Source organism: Desmodus rotundus, chromosome 2, assembly GCF_022682495.2.
Source record: "Desmodus rotundus isolate HL8 chromosome 2, HLdesRot8A.1, whole genome shotgun sequence".
In the NCBI taxonomy this organism is placed as follows: Eukaryota; Metazoa; Chordata; class Mammalia; order Chiroptera; family Phyllostomidae; genus Desmodus; species Desmodus rotundus.
Genome location: NC_071388.1, coordinates 51,977,275 through 51,992,468, shown reverse-complemented (window position 1 = coordinate 51,992,468; position 15,194 = coordinate 51,977,275). Strand labels below are relative to the sequence as shown.

At 38.1% G+C, this 15,194-nt stretch overlaps 1 protein-coding gene across 2 annotated transcripts in view; it reads right to left on the bottom strand.

Annotated features, from left to right (window-relative positions):
• PLS1 (plastin 1) overlaps positions 1-15,194 on the bottom strand; it is a 93,743-nt gene that overhangs the window by 40,657 nt on the left and 37,892 nt on the right. For both annotated transcript variants that reach the window (XM_024556326.4, XM_024556327.4), the window contains exons 2-4: positions 7,172-7,277; positions 2,436-2,599; positions 452-581 (exon numbers count right to left, since the gene is read on the bottom strand). In XM_024556326.4, the coding sequence (XP_024412094.2) occupies positions 452-581; positions 2,436-2,599; positions 7,172-7,241 (364 nt within the window). In that variant the 5' untranslated portion in view covers positions 7,242-7,277. The remainder of the gene's footprint in view (positions 1-451; positions 582-2,435; positions 2,600-7,171; positions 7,278-15,194) is intronic.

Here is a 15,194-nt window from a genome sequence, read left to right as displayed (position 1 = left end):
GGTCCTTTGATAAAAGGTGAATCAGCAATCTCAGCTCCCGGAAAACGGAAGGGAAAAGTCCCTGCAGTAAACCTCTCCACTGTATTTTTAGATCAGGTCTAAAGGAAAACTCACTTTACCAGCCAGGATGAAAAATCCATTCAAAGGTTATGTGCTGTCAGTGCTGAAAATAAGTAATACTCTTCCATTGTTTCTAATCTCTGTGTCCTGTGCTACACCTGACACACAGTGGGAACTCGCTGATTTCAATGATTCCAGGATCTTTCATTCTGACATCTCTGAAGTTGAGATACATTTCAAGTATGAAAGCACATTATAATTTAGTCTGACTTTCCCTCAACTGTACATAAAACAACAATGTGAATTACAGTAAATGGCATCTGAGATTTGATGAATATGAGACTTGCTGAAGAATCAATGACTAACAGATCAAATGTGGAGCGGGAGGTACCTGAATAAGAATGCTGTGTGCCCTCACTGGAAATGGACGAAGTTCCTCCAATAGCAGTAATCCCTTCTCTCTTGTTAATTATTTTTCGGAATGTTTTGCTGATGTCTTTGCTTTTTAACTCTTGCATTAGCTGAAATGGGATAAAAGTAAAATTGAGCCTTAATCATAGAAAACCTTACAACATGAAGGAAAATGAATTAGACTTCTTCATTTATTTGGAAGAAATACTAACCAAGTATTCCTGCACTTACTGCTTGTGTTCACCGGTAACTCTCATGTCATTTTACCAGTAACACACAACGGACACTGTTTGCATTCCAACCACTAGAAGAAATGTTGTTATAATTGAGCTTAAATTGAACACATTAAAACTGTTCCAGACTTGCCATGATCTTCTGCACTGAAATTAAAGAATAACTAATCACATAATAGAGTTTTAAATGCCTTAATGCAGGTGTTTTCCTGTCTGAACATCTCAAATGTAGACACGTTACTGTAAGGAAGCCAAGTCTTGTAGGCTTCATCCAACCAGTCGTCCAACCACTCTCTCACTGGACTTTCTAGACGTCAGTTAGATTGAATTTAATCAGTTCTCCAAGCTGCAGCCAGAGTGAGTTTTAAAAAATGCAAATCTGGTGATATCAGTTCACACTCTATTCCTCCCCTATTACTGGCTTACTACTGCTCTCAGGCTGAAAACAAAAATCCTACAAAAACCCTGCATAACCTGACCCCAACTTACTTGTCCAGTCTTATTCCTTTTCCCTTAACCATCTCAGCTCCAGCCACACTGAGTCTTTTCCCAGGTGCTTGAGACTATCTACCATCTCCAAAGCCACAGAGCCTCTAATAGGCTATCACCTCTGCCTGCCTCCCACATCATTCGCACATCATTCATTTCCCTCACCCATCCCTTAGATCTGTTCAGCTCTTGGCTCAAGTCTTTACAGCTTCTGGGACACCTTCCCTGAGCCCCTGGGTGCTCCAGCCTCTACACCGAATTCTAAGGAAACCTGTACTGCTCCATCACAGCAATTGTCACAGTTGTCTTTCATCCATTTTTGTGATTCTGCCTTCCCCACCGCATGCATACTCCATGAAAGCAGGGACCATAGCTTTTTTTGTTCAACACCTTAGTCACAGTGCCTAGGAGAGGTCCTGGCAAGAAAGGAGTGCAAATATTTGCTTAACGAGTAAAGAATACAAACCCAGAAAACTTACATTTCATAAATATTTAATAATATTAATGGTTACATTTTCATATAAAAGATACAGTCGTGGTGGTGGTGTTGGAAAGAAGGAACAGTCCTTGCTCAACTGCCAGCTGGCCACGGCGGCTCAGCCCATCATCTCTCTTGGCCTGACAGGTTTGAAATACATCATATTTCAGTTCTACAGGTCGGTGTTCAGTGCTACGGTCTATTTTTCTTTTACTGGTTGAGTCATATGTTATTTTTCCATCTTGTTCAGTTCTTTTGAGTCTTGAGGTAGTTTAACAATGAAATGGTGCTATCATAGCCAGCATCAAAATGTACCTGGTGGCCCTCGTGAAACTGAAGATGTGGCTTATCTCAAGGAAATAACCAGTTCCTAGAAGGTAATGCTTCCATATCTTAGCTATTTCAGGTTGAAAATATCCCACTTCTCAAGGCCAAATACTAAGATTTTAAACTATTCTGCACACAGAAAAAGTCAGTGGGCACTGAATGCAACTACAATTTTACTAGAGCATGAACAGCTATTGCTCTTGAAGACTGACTTCCACCCCAACAATCAGAGAATGATTTTTTTCTTATGTTTTAGGAATGAATGTGGACACAGTTGTTCACAGTCATCATCATCACAGTTGACCATCATCATCATCAATTTTAAAGCAGCCCTTTTTCTGGTGTCTGTAGCCAGATTTAACCAAGAGACAACGGCACTATTAAAATCGTTCTCAGAGCAATATGCTTAGTAGCCAGGAGAGGGTTAGATTACTTACGGATACAAACTCTTCAAAACTGATTTTGCCATCTTTGTTGTTGTCAGCAACTGCTAGAATTTTCTCCACGATCTCGCGCACTTTGTAGCCAGGCAGAGGAAGGCTAGCTTCCTTAAACAGGTCCTGAAGTTCATAGTCACTGACATACCCACTGTTGTCAATATCTGTAAGATAAATTATGAGCTGTCAAATATCAACTGTAGTGTGGCTCAGTTGGTTGGGTGTTACCCCTCAGAGCAAAAGATTGCCAGTTCGATGCCAGCCGGGCACATGCCTAAGATGCTGACTTGGTCCTGGGTTGGGGCACATGCGACAGGCAGTGTATCAATGTTTCTCTCCCTCTTTTTCTCCCTCCCTTCCCCTCTCTCAAAAAAAAATGTAAAATCTTTTAAAAAATAAAAATATAAAATATCCATTGTACTCTGTTTGAGAGGTGCATGGAGATAGTTGTTGGGAAGGTTCACAGGCAAGTAGAACCTTTCAGGTTTGTTTCCCAAGTGGCAGTAACCTTTTCTCCTGCACTCGAACTGGATAAGGTATTCTATGCACTTTATGAAAAAAAACGTATTTACATGGACTTTCCCCTATAGGACCACCATATGTATTTTACATGCATAGCACAAACCCTGCTCCGACAAATGAAAAACTCAGGTGTAGCATATGAGTAAGCTTCGAAGAACTGAGCACTGGGAAGTCTCAGCTCTCTAAAGAAATACAGCAGCCATGGTCATGAGGGGGCATCCCCCTGGACTTGAACTTCTTCACAGAATTTACAAAGTGGATCTGCTGGACCCACACTTCATAAAACGTGTGCATGTGAGATACACGTGAGGCGCTTCTGGTCTACGTTTCACTCGGCAGTTCTATTTCACGTGTTAATAATGCATCGCTTCTTCATAATGTATTTATGATATCATTATGTAGGCTGACTCACGTTTGATGTCATTTTGAGATTAAGTGTTCAAGAAATAATTTCACACTTATATTTGCACCTTTGGAAATAGGTGTTCTGGCATTTTCATATCCTGAGATGCCCTCCCCTGGGTTCTTCCTAGAGACTGCACATCGCTTGTTGACACAGAACAAAAGTGACATAAAGCGCTTCTGCCCAGAGCAGCAGCAGAGTCCTGGGCTGGTAGGTGAGTAGCCTGGGTCCACCTTCTCCAGGACCTCACAGCTCATTCGGTAGCAGTTGCTTTGGTCCCTATATTTCTTCTTCCTCACATAAAAGAGCTGCCCTCACTATAACAGAAATAATGATAAAAAACAGACATTTTTCTTTTAAAGTTGCAAGCACAAGCTTTAAAGTTAATACTGTTCGGAACAATGGAAAATGTCCAACTTAGAATCTACCAATAACCAAAGTATTGCTGTATCTCAAAAGTTAGTTAGGAAGCTACATTGCTTGATATTGCAATAATTAATACTGCTTTCTTTGAATTCAGACCAACACTCATCATTTAGTATATCACCATGTACTCATTATTTACTAGATCACCAGTTCAGAATTGGTTCCTGTAATTCTGAAATAGAAAAATTGACTAGGCTGTCTATAGTAGCACCGTGGTAGGGAATATTTAAAAATAAACAAGATAAACAAGATAGAGGAAGTTATCTACCTGCTTACCCACCATGCTAAACCAACAAGAACAGTGAAAAGTTACGACTCTGAAGCCAGAAAGATGTGTGTGCTTAAATCCCAGCTCCCTCCCTATGACCTCTGTGGTTTGGGTGTGATGTGACCGGAAATAATAGACACCACTTTATAAGCATATATTTTGTGCCAAGATTTGTTAAAGAACTTGACTTACTTTATCTCATGAAATCCTTATAACCTTGAATTAGTTAATAACTCTATTCCAATTTTTAAAAAGATGAAATCAAGGCTTGGGTTAAATAACTATAAAGATCACACTTTCAAAAGAAACAAGACTTCCTACAACTCAACAACAACAAAAAAGCAACTGGCCTGATTTAAAAATGGAACAGACATGGGGACATGAAGCACAGCACAGGGAATACAGTCACCAGTATCATACTAACTACGTGTGGTGCCAGGTGGGCACTGGAAATATCGGGGGAAACACTTTGTAAAGTATATGACTGTCTAACCCCCACGCTGTACGCCTGACACTGATACAAAATATTCCTGAATATAAACTGTAACTGAAAAATAAAATTAAAAAACTTAAAAATGGGCAAAGGACTTAAGATATTTCTCCAAAGACACACAAATGGCCAATAAGCACATGCAAAGATGCTCAACATCACTAATTATCATGGAAATGCAAATCCAAACCACAATAAAATACTGCTTCAAGCTAATGAGGGTGACTATTATATTAAAAACAAGACAGAACAGAAAATACCAAGTTTTGTCAAGGATCTGAAGAAACTGGAACCCGTGTGCATTGCTGGTGGGAATGTAAAACAGTGCAGCCACCCTGGAAACCAGTGCAGTGGCTCCTCAAAAAATCCAACACAAAATTACCATGGGATTCAGCCACACCACTTCTGAGTACACATGCAAAACAACTAAAAGTCTCTGTACAGAGACTTGAACGGATATTTGCACACCCGCGTTCATGGCAACCCGCATTCATTATTCACAGTAGCCAAAAGGTAGGAAAAACTCAAGTGTCCGGGGATAGATGACGGGATAAACAAAATGCGGTACAGAAATACAACAGAATATTATTCAGCCTTTCAAAGTAAGGAAATGATGACATGTGCTACGACATAGATGAACGCTGAAGACATGATGCTCAGTGAAATAAGCCGGTCACAAAAAACCAAACATGATTCACAGAGACAGAAAGCAGAATGGCAGCGGCGCTGGTGGGGTGGGGGAGGGGCGGGAGTCAGAAGTTACGGGTATAGCGACAGTACCGGAGGATGCAAACGTTTCAGAGATCGCTGGGTGGTGATGAGTGCTAACGGTGCCAATGCGCTTGATGCCACCGAACTGCGCGCTCAATGGTAAGTTTTATGTCTATCTTAACACAATAAAAACCATAAGACAAGTATTTTAATCTCCTACTTCTCCACAGAGACACCAAAATATCCCACCTGGTTAGGTTAGATGGGCATGTACCACTGCCTCTGAGAAAAGTGTGTTGGTACAAATAAGCAGACGGATTACTGACTTTATGAGTAGCAATTTATCTTGTAAATAAAGTCAGCAAGTACATACTCCTCTATTAGAGCAAATATAGAGCAAATTATCCTGCTGTCAGAACTGTTCCAGAATTACTTAGTTCAAAATATCATTAAGTACGTATTACAGGATTACATGTCTATGAGTCAAAGAGATTAAAGTTGGTGTGCTAAACAAAGCAAACAGATTACTAATTCACTTATTTTACTAAGATCTAGGTAGCACTTTCATTCAAGCTACCAAACTACTCCTATAAAATAACAGAAATGCCAAATTAAAGAGGTACATTTTTATTACTTCCTCTATTTCAATGCTCAAAATGAGCAGAATATCCCAATAATTTCTTAATTTCTGTCTTGAAAAGACTCTGGGCACTGCATACAATACCCTATAAAATTTATTTTTAACGACAATTTTTTAGAAATCATATCAAGATTAAGGCATTCACTGTGAGCCTAATTCAGGCACCAGGAAGACTACATTCGGGAGGTTTGCATTATTCTGGAGTTGGCTCTACAGGGAGAAGGGGAAGGGCCCAGAGATCTGTAGGCTTCACTTCATTGCACAGCAAAGATTTTTAAGTCATAAGCTTCCTGAGAGCTTTACTTTTTTTCTTGAAGGGATTTTTTTTTAACCTTAAATCTTTTTCTTTTTATTGATCTCTCAAATTCATTCTGCTCTGTATTTCATCGACATTAGTTTTTGTCATTATTCACTAGGTTTGTGAGAAATCTAAGCAAAAAACTGTGCTTATTATATCCTCCCCGGTCCACCTCACTGTTTTCCATCGGCTGCACTAGAAAAGGCACCTACTGGGGAAGGGCCAGGGTGGTGGTATCGCCATCCCGAAGTCTACTGACTTCAGCTTTCAGGGGCTCACCTTTCACGTGCATGCCTTTGCAGACTAGAGCAAAATATGGTTATTTATATTCTCCTTGTTTGTCACAGGTTTCTAAGAGCAAAATGAAAGAGAATCACGATCCAACAGAGAATGAAAAATTTTGGAAGAAAAATACAAAGCTGTTAAAATGATAATATCATAAAGACAAAACAGTGAATGGCTTTAAAAAGTGACAGAAAAAATATAAGACATACAACCTTTAAAAACAACACTAAGATTTTTTAAATTATTCATGAGGGAAAAGGAAAATAAGCCATATGGCCTTTAAAAAGAATATTAAGACTTTAAAATATTCTGCATGAAGTCAAAAAGTGTCATTGTTAATGACAAGCACATAAAGGCCAGAGTTCAGTTCACAGACAAGGAAGTGTTTCTATATTTTTTCTCTGTAATGAGGATATCATGTTAAGCATATTCAATTACACTGTCATTCATTAACCTGGATTATTCTTTGCAAAGAAATAATCAAAGAATTCAAAGTACAATTGTCCTAGAAATTCAAGCCCAGTTTCAGTTTATCTTTCAGAAAGAAAAAGAATCCAGTGAAACCTAGATAGAAAAAAAAAAAATCTTGGGGTAAATGGGTCATGGAAAAAGCAATAAAAGGTATTGTTCCGTTCCTGGAAGACTGATATCGAGCAGAAGAGTGACATCACATTTAGTGTTTCTCAAGCATACCTATTTTATTAAATGCTTCTTGCAGCTCCTCCAGCTCCTCTCGAGAAATGGTAGTGGTACTGTTTTCCATCTTTGGACACGAAAGACTACCTTCAGGTCTTTATATCTAAAAAAAAAAAAAAGGATTGTTATAAAGAGAGCCCTTTAGAAACATTTATCTAAGCAATACAGAGTACACAGGCAGTGAAATACCTAGAAGAAATCACCTGAGAGGCCTGGCTGACAAGGAACAAATAGAAATAGATCCCCTGGTAAGAAACACCTGTTTTTTACACCCTGTGCTATTTTCTAAGAGCCTGCAAAGGGTGCATTTACATTTTACCCCTCTATTTCAGGAAACTACGCGTGGAGGTTGAGGAAAGTGTAGCATGTGTAATGTAAAGGAAGAGATCAGAAAGTAAAATTTTAACACATAAGCAACATCCACAAATAGAATCAAGTAAGAAGAGTCTGAGATCCGCAGATGGAACGTGTGGCTTTCACGTTCAGCCACTGCCACCAACTCTCCCTTGCCCTGTGGGGGTCCCTTCTTACTCTGAGCAAGTGATACAAACCTAAGAAAAATCATGTAAAACTGGGTTGAAAGAAAAGCAAACAGGTAGCAGTCATTGTAGAAAGTAATTGGTAACATATGCCCAAAACAGAAAATTAGTGTTGGTGGTATAGTAGTGAGCACAGCTGCCTTCCAAAACCTACAATTACAATTATCCATAACCCCACAATCCAGAGATACCAGTGCATCATTTTATTGTCTATATCTATCTGTTCTACTTCTCAAGTACACATGTACTTTTTTACAGAATGAAAATTATGAATATACTACATTATAATTTTTATATGTTTCCATGATCTTTATCAATAGTGTTTAATGGTGACATATTACTATGTCATAACTTATTTGGTGAATCTTTTGTTTCAGAGTATTTCCACTGCTTCTAATATCTCATTATAAACAATGCAGCAATCGTGATGCTTATAAATATCTGTACTTTCTATACATACCCACATTTATTTCTGTAAAATAAATACCTCGAGGTGGAATTACATTTTTAAGGTTTCTGATATGTACCAGGGCAACTCATTTTTACAATGACTTAGTGGTCTGGCTATTCAATATAAAGTTAAAAATGAATACATATTGCGTCCCATTTATGTACAACTAATTACATTATAGAGTTAATACGTACTTCAGGAAATAAGTGAAAATGAAGGTTTTATAAAGTAACCAGAACTAAAGCTGAGCGGCAAATTCTCTCTTTTGTACTTGTATCTGGATAGCAGGCTCAACATCATCCCTGAAGATTTGCAACTTTTCAGGGAAATAACATCATTTTAAAAATAATTTATGTATTATAAACTTTCACTCATCATTTAAAATCATATTCAACTGAGTGAAGCCCTCTAAGGGTATGGCTCATCGTCATTTATGATCTGTATGCACCAACGTGTTCAGTGTTTTTGGTGTGCTTTCAAAATGACAGATTTCTACATCTTATAATTATTCTGGGCCTATTTCTAATTAAATGTGTAATTAAATCTTTTTGTTTTGAAATAGATATACCATTGCCCACTATTTGATTCTAAACTGTTTTATTTAATCTGAAAAACTCACATCACTGGAGTAGGAAAAAAAGGTAAATAGAATTCACCTTACACCCCAGATGCAGTTTCTTACATCTTAGCATTAAACATCCACATTTTATTCAATTCTCACTTTTAAAATATTTTACTATATTTAAAACTATTGACAGACGAAGTAATTTTCTATTGAAAAAGGTCAAACCGTCCTTTCAGGATTTTCAAACACAACCCTCCAGGTCTGCAAAATGCTAATTCTAACGGAGGCTGGCTTTGAGCTCTGTGGTTTTGGTCATCCTGCCTGCCTTTCCGTGCTCAAAACGGTTTCTGTCCCTTGCCTCAAGTGTTTGAAACAGTAGTCCAATTTTAGCATTTGCAGGCCACAGGAAGTCTGCAACTTAAAGGCCCTTGTGCTGACCTTCCATTTGAAATGGTAAATATGCCTGGGGCTCTATTCTTTGTCAGGCCTACTCAAAGTTACATCATTTGTTAACTACATTAAAAGTCTTTAGTCTCCCATAATCAGGCAAAGCCAGCACATAAGTTTATTGAAAAATCAATTTACCCATGCAATGTTATGTTTCTCATTTTAAAACTTTGCTTTTACAAGTATAAAGAAATTGATTCAAGTCCTTTGGTATTTAAGTGAAACAAATAGAAAAATATAGAACAATCTTCAAGATGTACACTTAAAAGAACAAAGCAAGGGGCAGAAAAACAAGTATGGTGGGGTAAAAAGGGAGCTTTATTAGGCGTGTATATAAAACATTTTTGGGAGGCTACAAGGGAACACTGACTGCCTCTCCAGGGGAAATGGGGGATTGGAGGCAGAGTGGAAAAGAGGCTTACTTTTCAGTATATGCAATTTTTCTTCATTTTTAAAACATAAGCCTACTAAAAATAACTGAAGACAATACAGTGAATTATAGTAAAACACTGAAAAAATTAAAATAAATGCTAGTGGTCTAAAGGTACATGTTATTGAATGCTGATATTGGTAAGCTTAATATACAAGGTCTGTCCAGAAAAAGTCCAACCATTGTTAATATAACAAGAATGGTTTCAGTGACATTGATGTAACCTGGCAGCCAAGGAGAGTGGACTGGAATGCCTATGTGCAAACAATGATGACCTCACTGTGCTAGTCAGTGGGGGCAACAGACACTGTTGAGTGAGCATGTGTACTGTGAGGCCATCGCATTCAAAATAACGTAACAAGTAGAGCAACAAATCTGTGTCAAATTTTGCGTTAAGCTTGAACATTACTCCATGGAAACTATTTGGATAATTCAGAAGGCCACAGCTATGGGCAACTGGTGATTGGCAGCTTCATCACAACAATGTGCCTGCCCATGCTTCAAGTCTAATGCAGACTTTTTTGGTGAGACATCAAATTACCCAGGTGACTCAACCCCCCTACAGACCAGTTTTGGCGGCCTGCAACATCTGGCTTTTCCCAAAACTAAAATCTCCTTTGCAAGAGAAGGGACTTCATTCAGATCGTCGATGAGATTCAGGAAAATACAACAGGGCGGCTAACGGTGATTCCAACAAAGGATTTTACAGAGTGTTTTGAACGGTGGAAGAGATGCTGGGAGAACTGTGTAATGTCCCAAGGTATCTACCTTGAAGGGGACTGAGGTGTCATTATCCTATGTACAATGTTTCTTGTATCTTGTATCTTCTTCAATAAATGTCTCGATTTTTCCTAGTACATGGCTGCATATTTTCTGGACAGGCCTCATATATAAGTTCCTATATATGTTACAATTTTAAGTAAGATCACATTGGTTACAAAGCAAAATACTGTGATTAAAATAGTGAAATAATTTCTAGCTTTATACAAAGGCATAAAGAGTTAGCATTAGAGTCATCAATGGAAAATATGTAGCCTCTTTTACAAGTATAGACTCATGCATAAATACATAGTATCAATAGTTGTCTGAGTTTTTGCAAAGTTGTGGTAATGTTACAATTCTTCAAAAACTAGGTACCGTATATGGTATTCCTTAACAGGCACTTTTCCATAACACAATAAACTTATTGCAACATACATTGTTGGCCAAGAAAACAAAGTAGTTTACTTTGGTGTATTGAAGAGTGTTACAGTTACATGATTCCCAAATGCATTGCTTAATATGATGTTTTTCAATGAAAAAAAATGTTTCTGCTACAGTAAAATAGCAATGACTTTTTAAAACTCTATGGAAGGGAACATACTTTATCAACAAATTTTGAAGTAGTATGTAACATCTTAGAAGAAAAGCCCAATGACCCTATAACTAGTAACAGTATCTATTTTTCCTTTTTTTTATTATTTATTTTTCTTACTAGACCCACTCTTAGATGATTAATGTGCTCAGGCACTGTCCTAAGTACTTTGTGTCCATTCTCATTCAATCCTCATCAGTCAGAGGCAGGTGCTGTCCTCATTTCGGTAATTGAGAAAGGGATGCTTCCTGGGATGGGGTGACTTTCTCACGGGCTCGAAGTGCATAACTCTCTCACATAAGAAGTCCAACAGCTAAGCTGTGGCAGAAACCCAACTCCGTCCCATTCCTGCCTCTAGGAAAGTATGTTCTGTGGTACCCCAAATATAATCTGACATCAAGCCATATAAACATGTCAATATGTATGTGTTTAATAATCATAAAGTTCACAAAATAAATGAAGCGTAGATTATTATATACTTGTAAAATAAGAATTGGCACTTTAAAAACAATCAGTGTCCATAAAATTCTTTGTAAAGTTTTGGGTAAAAATTCTAGCTAGATCAACTCATTTTTCTCAAGCACATTACCTGTCAGTCCTGAAACACTCTAGAAAACACTAGAATTCGCTAGGCAATTTTGGAAATGAACACATCACCCAATCCGTACCCAAACACTTGGCACTGAAGCGCACACACGTGGATGCCTAAGACTTACGGCTTCCTAGAACAGCTCAGAAGTGCAGTTTTCCAAAGTAAGTCCCAAAAAATGCAGCCCAGAGACAGCCAGGATCACGGGCCAGACCCACCAACGGCGAAGGTTCTGCTGAATTCTGTAGACAGATGTATGTCCCCACAGATTTTGATACATGCCCTGTGTTTCTTCAATACGTCCAACACTGCTTTCCTCCTCCACTTTTTTTTTTTTTACCACATGTCATTTTAACTGAAACGTTTTTCCACCAATTAAAGCTCCCCCCCCCAATCCTCAAGTGAACCTTGACACAACCAAACATATATTTGGAAAGTAAAGGAAGTATATTGAAAAAATGCACCTTTCAATTTAGAGAAAATTGATCTGATCTTTCATCCTCCCTCAAATTTCTAACTTCCTTGAGACTTTAAAAGCTTTACCAAAATTAGCACAAGCAGTCCTTTATGGTTGGCAGGATCTGAAGCCCTTGGAACAGTTTCAGAGAAAAAGGCATTAGGCACTGCCCCAGGTCCGAGATTTTGATGCCTTTCTAAAGCTCCCAACTATGAGGGTCCAGAGCTCTTGTTTGTTTTGGGGAGGGTTTTTTAGAGTTTTAGTTTTATACATTTTTAAATAGTATTTTTTATTGTATTTTTTCCATTATCATTTAACCACCTTAGAACCCCCTCCCGCAAAGCTGTTTTCATTGGCTCCTTCTGACTGCCTGGCCATTCTATTCTGCTTCCTACTACTGTGGCCCTAGACAGGGTCACATGAGCTTCTCAGTTCTCCAGACAGCCACTGACCCAGGTCAGGCAGCCTTTTCCCCTAGTATATCCTCTGAAAATTCTCTTCTTCTCTCATTCCTCCCTTAACCCCGCCCCCCTGCCCAGTAAAGTGAAAAACTGCAGATATTCCTAAGGGCTTTCAGTGGGCCTGGAACTATGCTAATCTCCTCACACACTGAGCTCACTCGGTATTTATCTGTTCTTCTACTGATAAAACAAGCATCCTCCCTGAAAAATGTAAATTAGGGGTGTACAGAGACGAAGTAACCTGCCCAAGGAAGGCAGACAAAAGAAGAGATTGAAAATCCAATGTCTCTAGTGTCCAAGCTCTGGAATTCTACATGTGGTTCGATTAACGTCCCTGTTCTCTCAGTGCAAGCATCATGGTTAGATGGGGTTTTTCGTTTTGTTTTGTTTTCCTGGCTATATTTTAAACGCATATTTTTTATTTGTCAATTACAGTTGCTATTCCATGTTGTTTGGTATTAGTTGCAGATGTACAGCATAGGGAGTGGATAATCATATCCTTCACAATATGATCCCCTTGATATTTCCAGTACCACCTGGCATCCCAGTTACTGCATTGTCATTGACTACATTCCCTATGCTACACTTCATACCTCCATGATGACTTTGTAACTGCCAATTTATACTTCTAATCCCTTTCACCTTTTTCACCCAACTCCCCTTTCCTCTGACAAACATCAGTCTGTTCTCTGAGTCTGTTTCTGGTTTATTTTGTTCTTTAGATTCCACGTATAAGTGAAATCATATGGCATACGTCTTTCTCTGACTTATTTCACTTACAATACCGGTCCATCCATGTTTTCACAAATGATCAAACTTCATTCTTTTATACAGCTGAGTAATATTTCACTGTAAGTATGTACCACATCTTCTTTATTCAATTGTCTACTGATGGGCACTCAGGCTGCATAATGCTGCATTGAGCACAGAGGCACACGTATCTTTATGAATTAGTATTTTGGTGTTCTTCAGATAAATACCCAAGGAGGAATTGCTAGGTCATAAGATAGTTCTATTCTTAATTTTTTGAGGAACTCCTGAACTGTTTTCCATAGTAGCTGCATGAATTTATAATCCTACCCACAGTGCATGAGGGTCCCCTCTTCTCCCTTCTCCACATCCTCAATGATACTTGTTTGTTGATTTCTTGATGATGGTCATTCTGACAGGTGTGTGGTGATATCTCACTGTGGGTTTTATTTGCATTTCTCTGATGATTAGTGACATTGAGCATCTGTTCATATACCTACTGGCCATCTGTATGTCCTCTTTGGAGAAGTGTCTATTCAGGTCCTCTGGCCATCTTTTAATTGGATTGTTTGGTTTGGGGGGTGGGGGGCAGGGATTGGTGTTAATTTGCACAAGCTCTTTATAAATTTTAGATATTCACCCCTTATTGGATTCATATTTCGGAGATATTTTCTTCCATTCTGTAGCAGATTTTGTGTTTTGTTGATGGTTTCCTTTGCTGTGTGAAAACTTTTTGTTTTCCTCCTGTTTCCCTTCTCCAAGGAGACATCATAAAAATATTACTAAGAACAAAGTCAAAGAGTTTACAATTTATGTTTTCTTCTAGTTTTATGGTTTCAGGTTTTACACCCAAGTCTTTAATCCATTTCAAGTTTATCCTTGTATATGGTGTAAGAAGGTGGTCTAGTTTCATTTTTTTTGAAAGTATCTGTCCAGATTCTCAACACCAATTATTGAATAGACTATCTTTACCCTGTTGCATATTGTTGCCTCTTTGTCATAGAATAATTAACTGTACAGGCAAGGGTTTATTTCTGGGCTCTCCATTTTGTTCCACCGATCTCTGCATCTGTTTTTATGCCAATACCATACTGTTTTATTACTATAGCCTTGCAGCATAGTTTGATATCAGGTAGCATGATAGCTCCAACTTTGTTCTTCTTTCTCAAGATTACTGTGGCTATTCAGGATCTTTTGTGGTTCCATATAAATTTTAGAATTATTTGTTCTAGTTCTGTGAAAAATGCCATTGGTATATATATTTTTAATATTTGTTTGCTTACTTATTTTTAGACAGAGAAGGGAAAGAAGGAGAAAGAGAGGGAGAGAAACATCTATGTGAGAGAGACATCAATCAGTTACCTTTTGGTACACACTCCGACTGGGACCAATACTGAAACCCAGGCATGGGCCCTGACCAGGCATGGAGCTGGCAACCCTTCACTTTGCAGGACGACACCCGACCAATGAAGCCACACTGGCCAGGGCGCCGTTGGTGTATTGGTAGGGACTGCACTGAACCTATAGACTGCTTTGGGCAATAGGGACATTTTAATGATTTTAGTTCTTTCTATCTGTGAACATGGTATATGCTTTCATTTATTTGTATCTTCTTCAATTTCTTTCTACAAAGCCTTATAATTTTCCAAGTACAAGTCTTTTACCTAGGAATAAACTTTAATTAAAGTGGTTAATTTACTTCTAGGTATTTTATTATACAATTGTAAATAAAATTGTTTTCTTAATTTCTCTTTCTATATTTGTCATTGGTGCGTGAAATGTAACTGATTCCTGAACTGAAATTTTGTATTCTGCTATTTTACTAAATTCATTTATCAGTTCTAATAACTTCTGATAGAATCTTTAGGGTTCCCTATATCATGTCATCTGTAAATAACAGTTTTATTTCTTCCTTTCTAATTTGCACTCCTTTCCTTTCCTTTCTTTTGTCCTACTGCCATGTCTAGGACTTCTAAT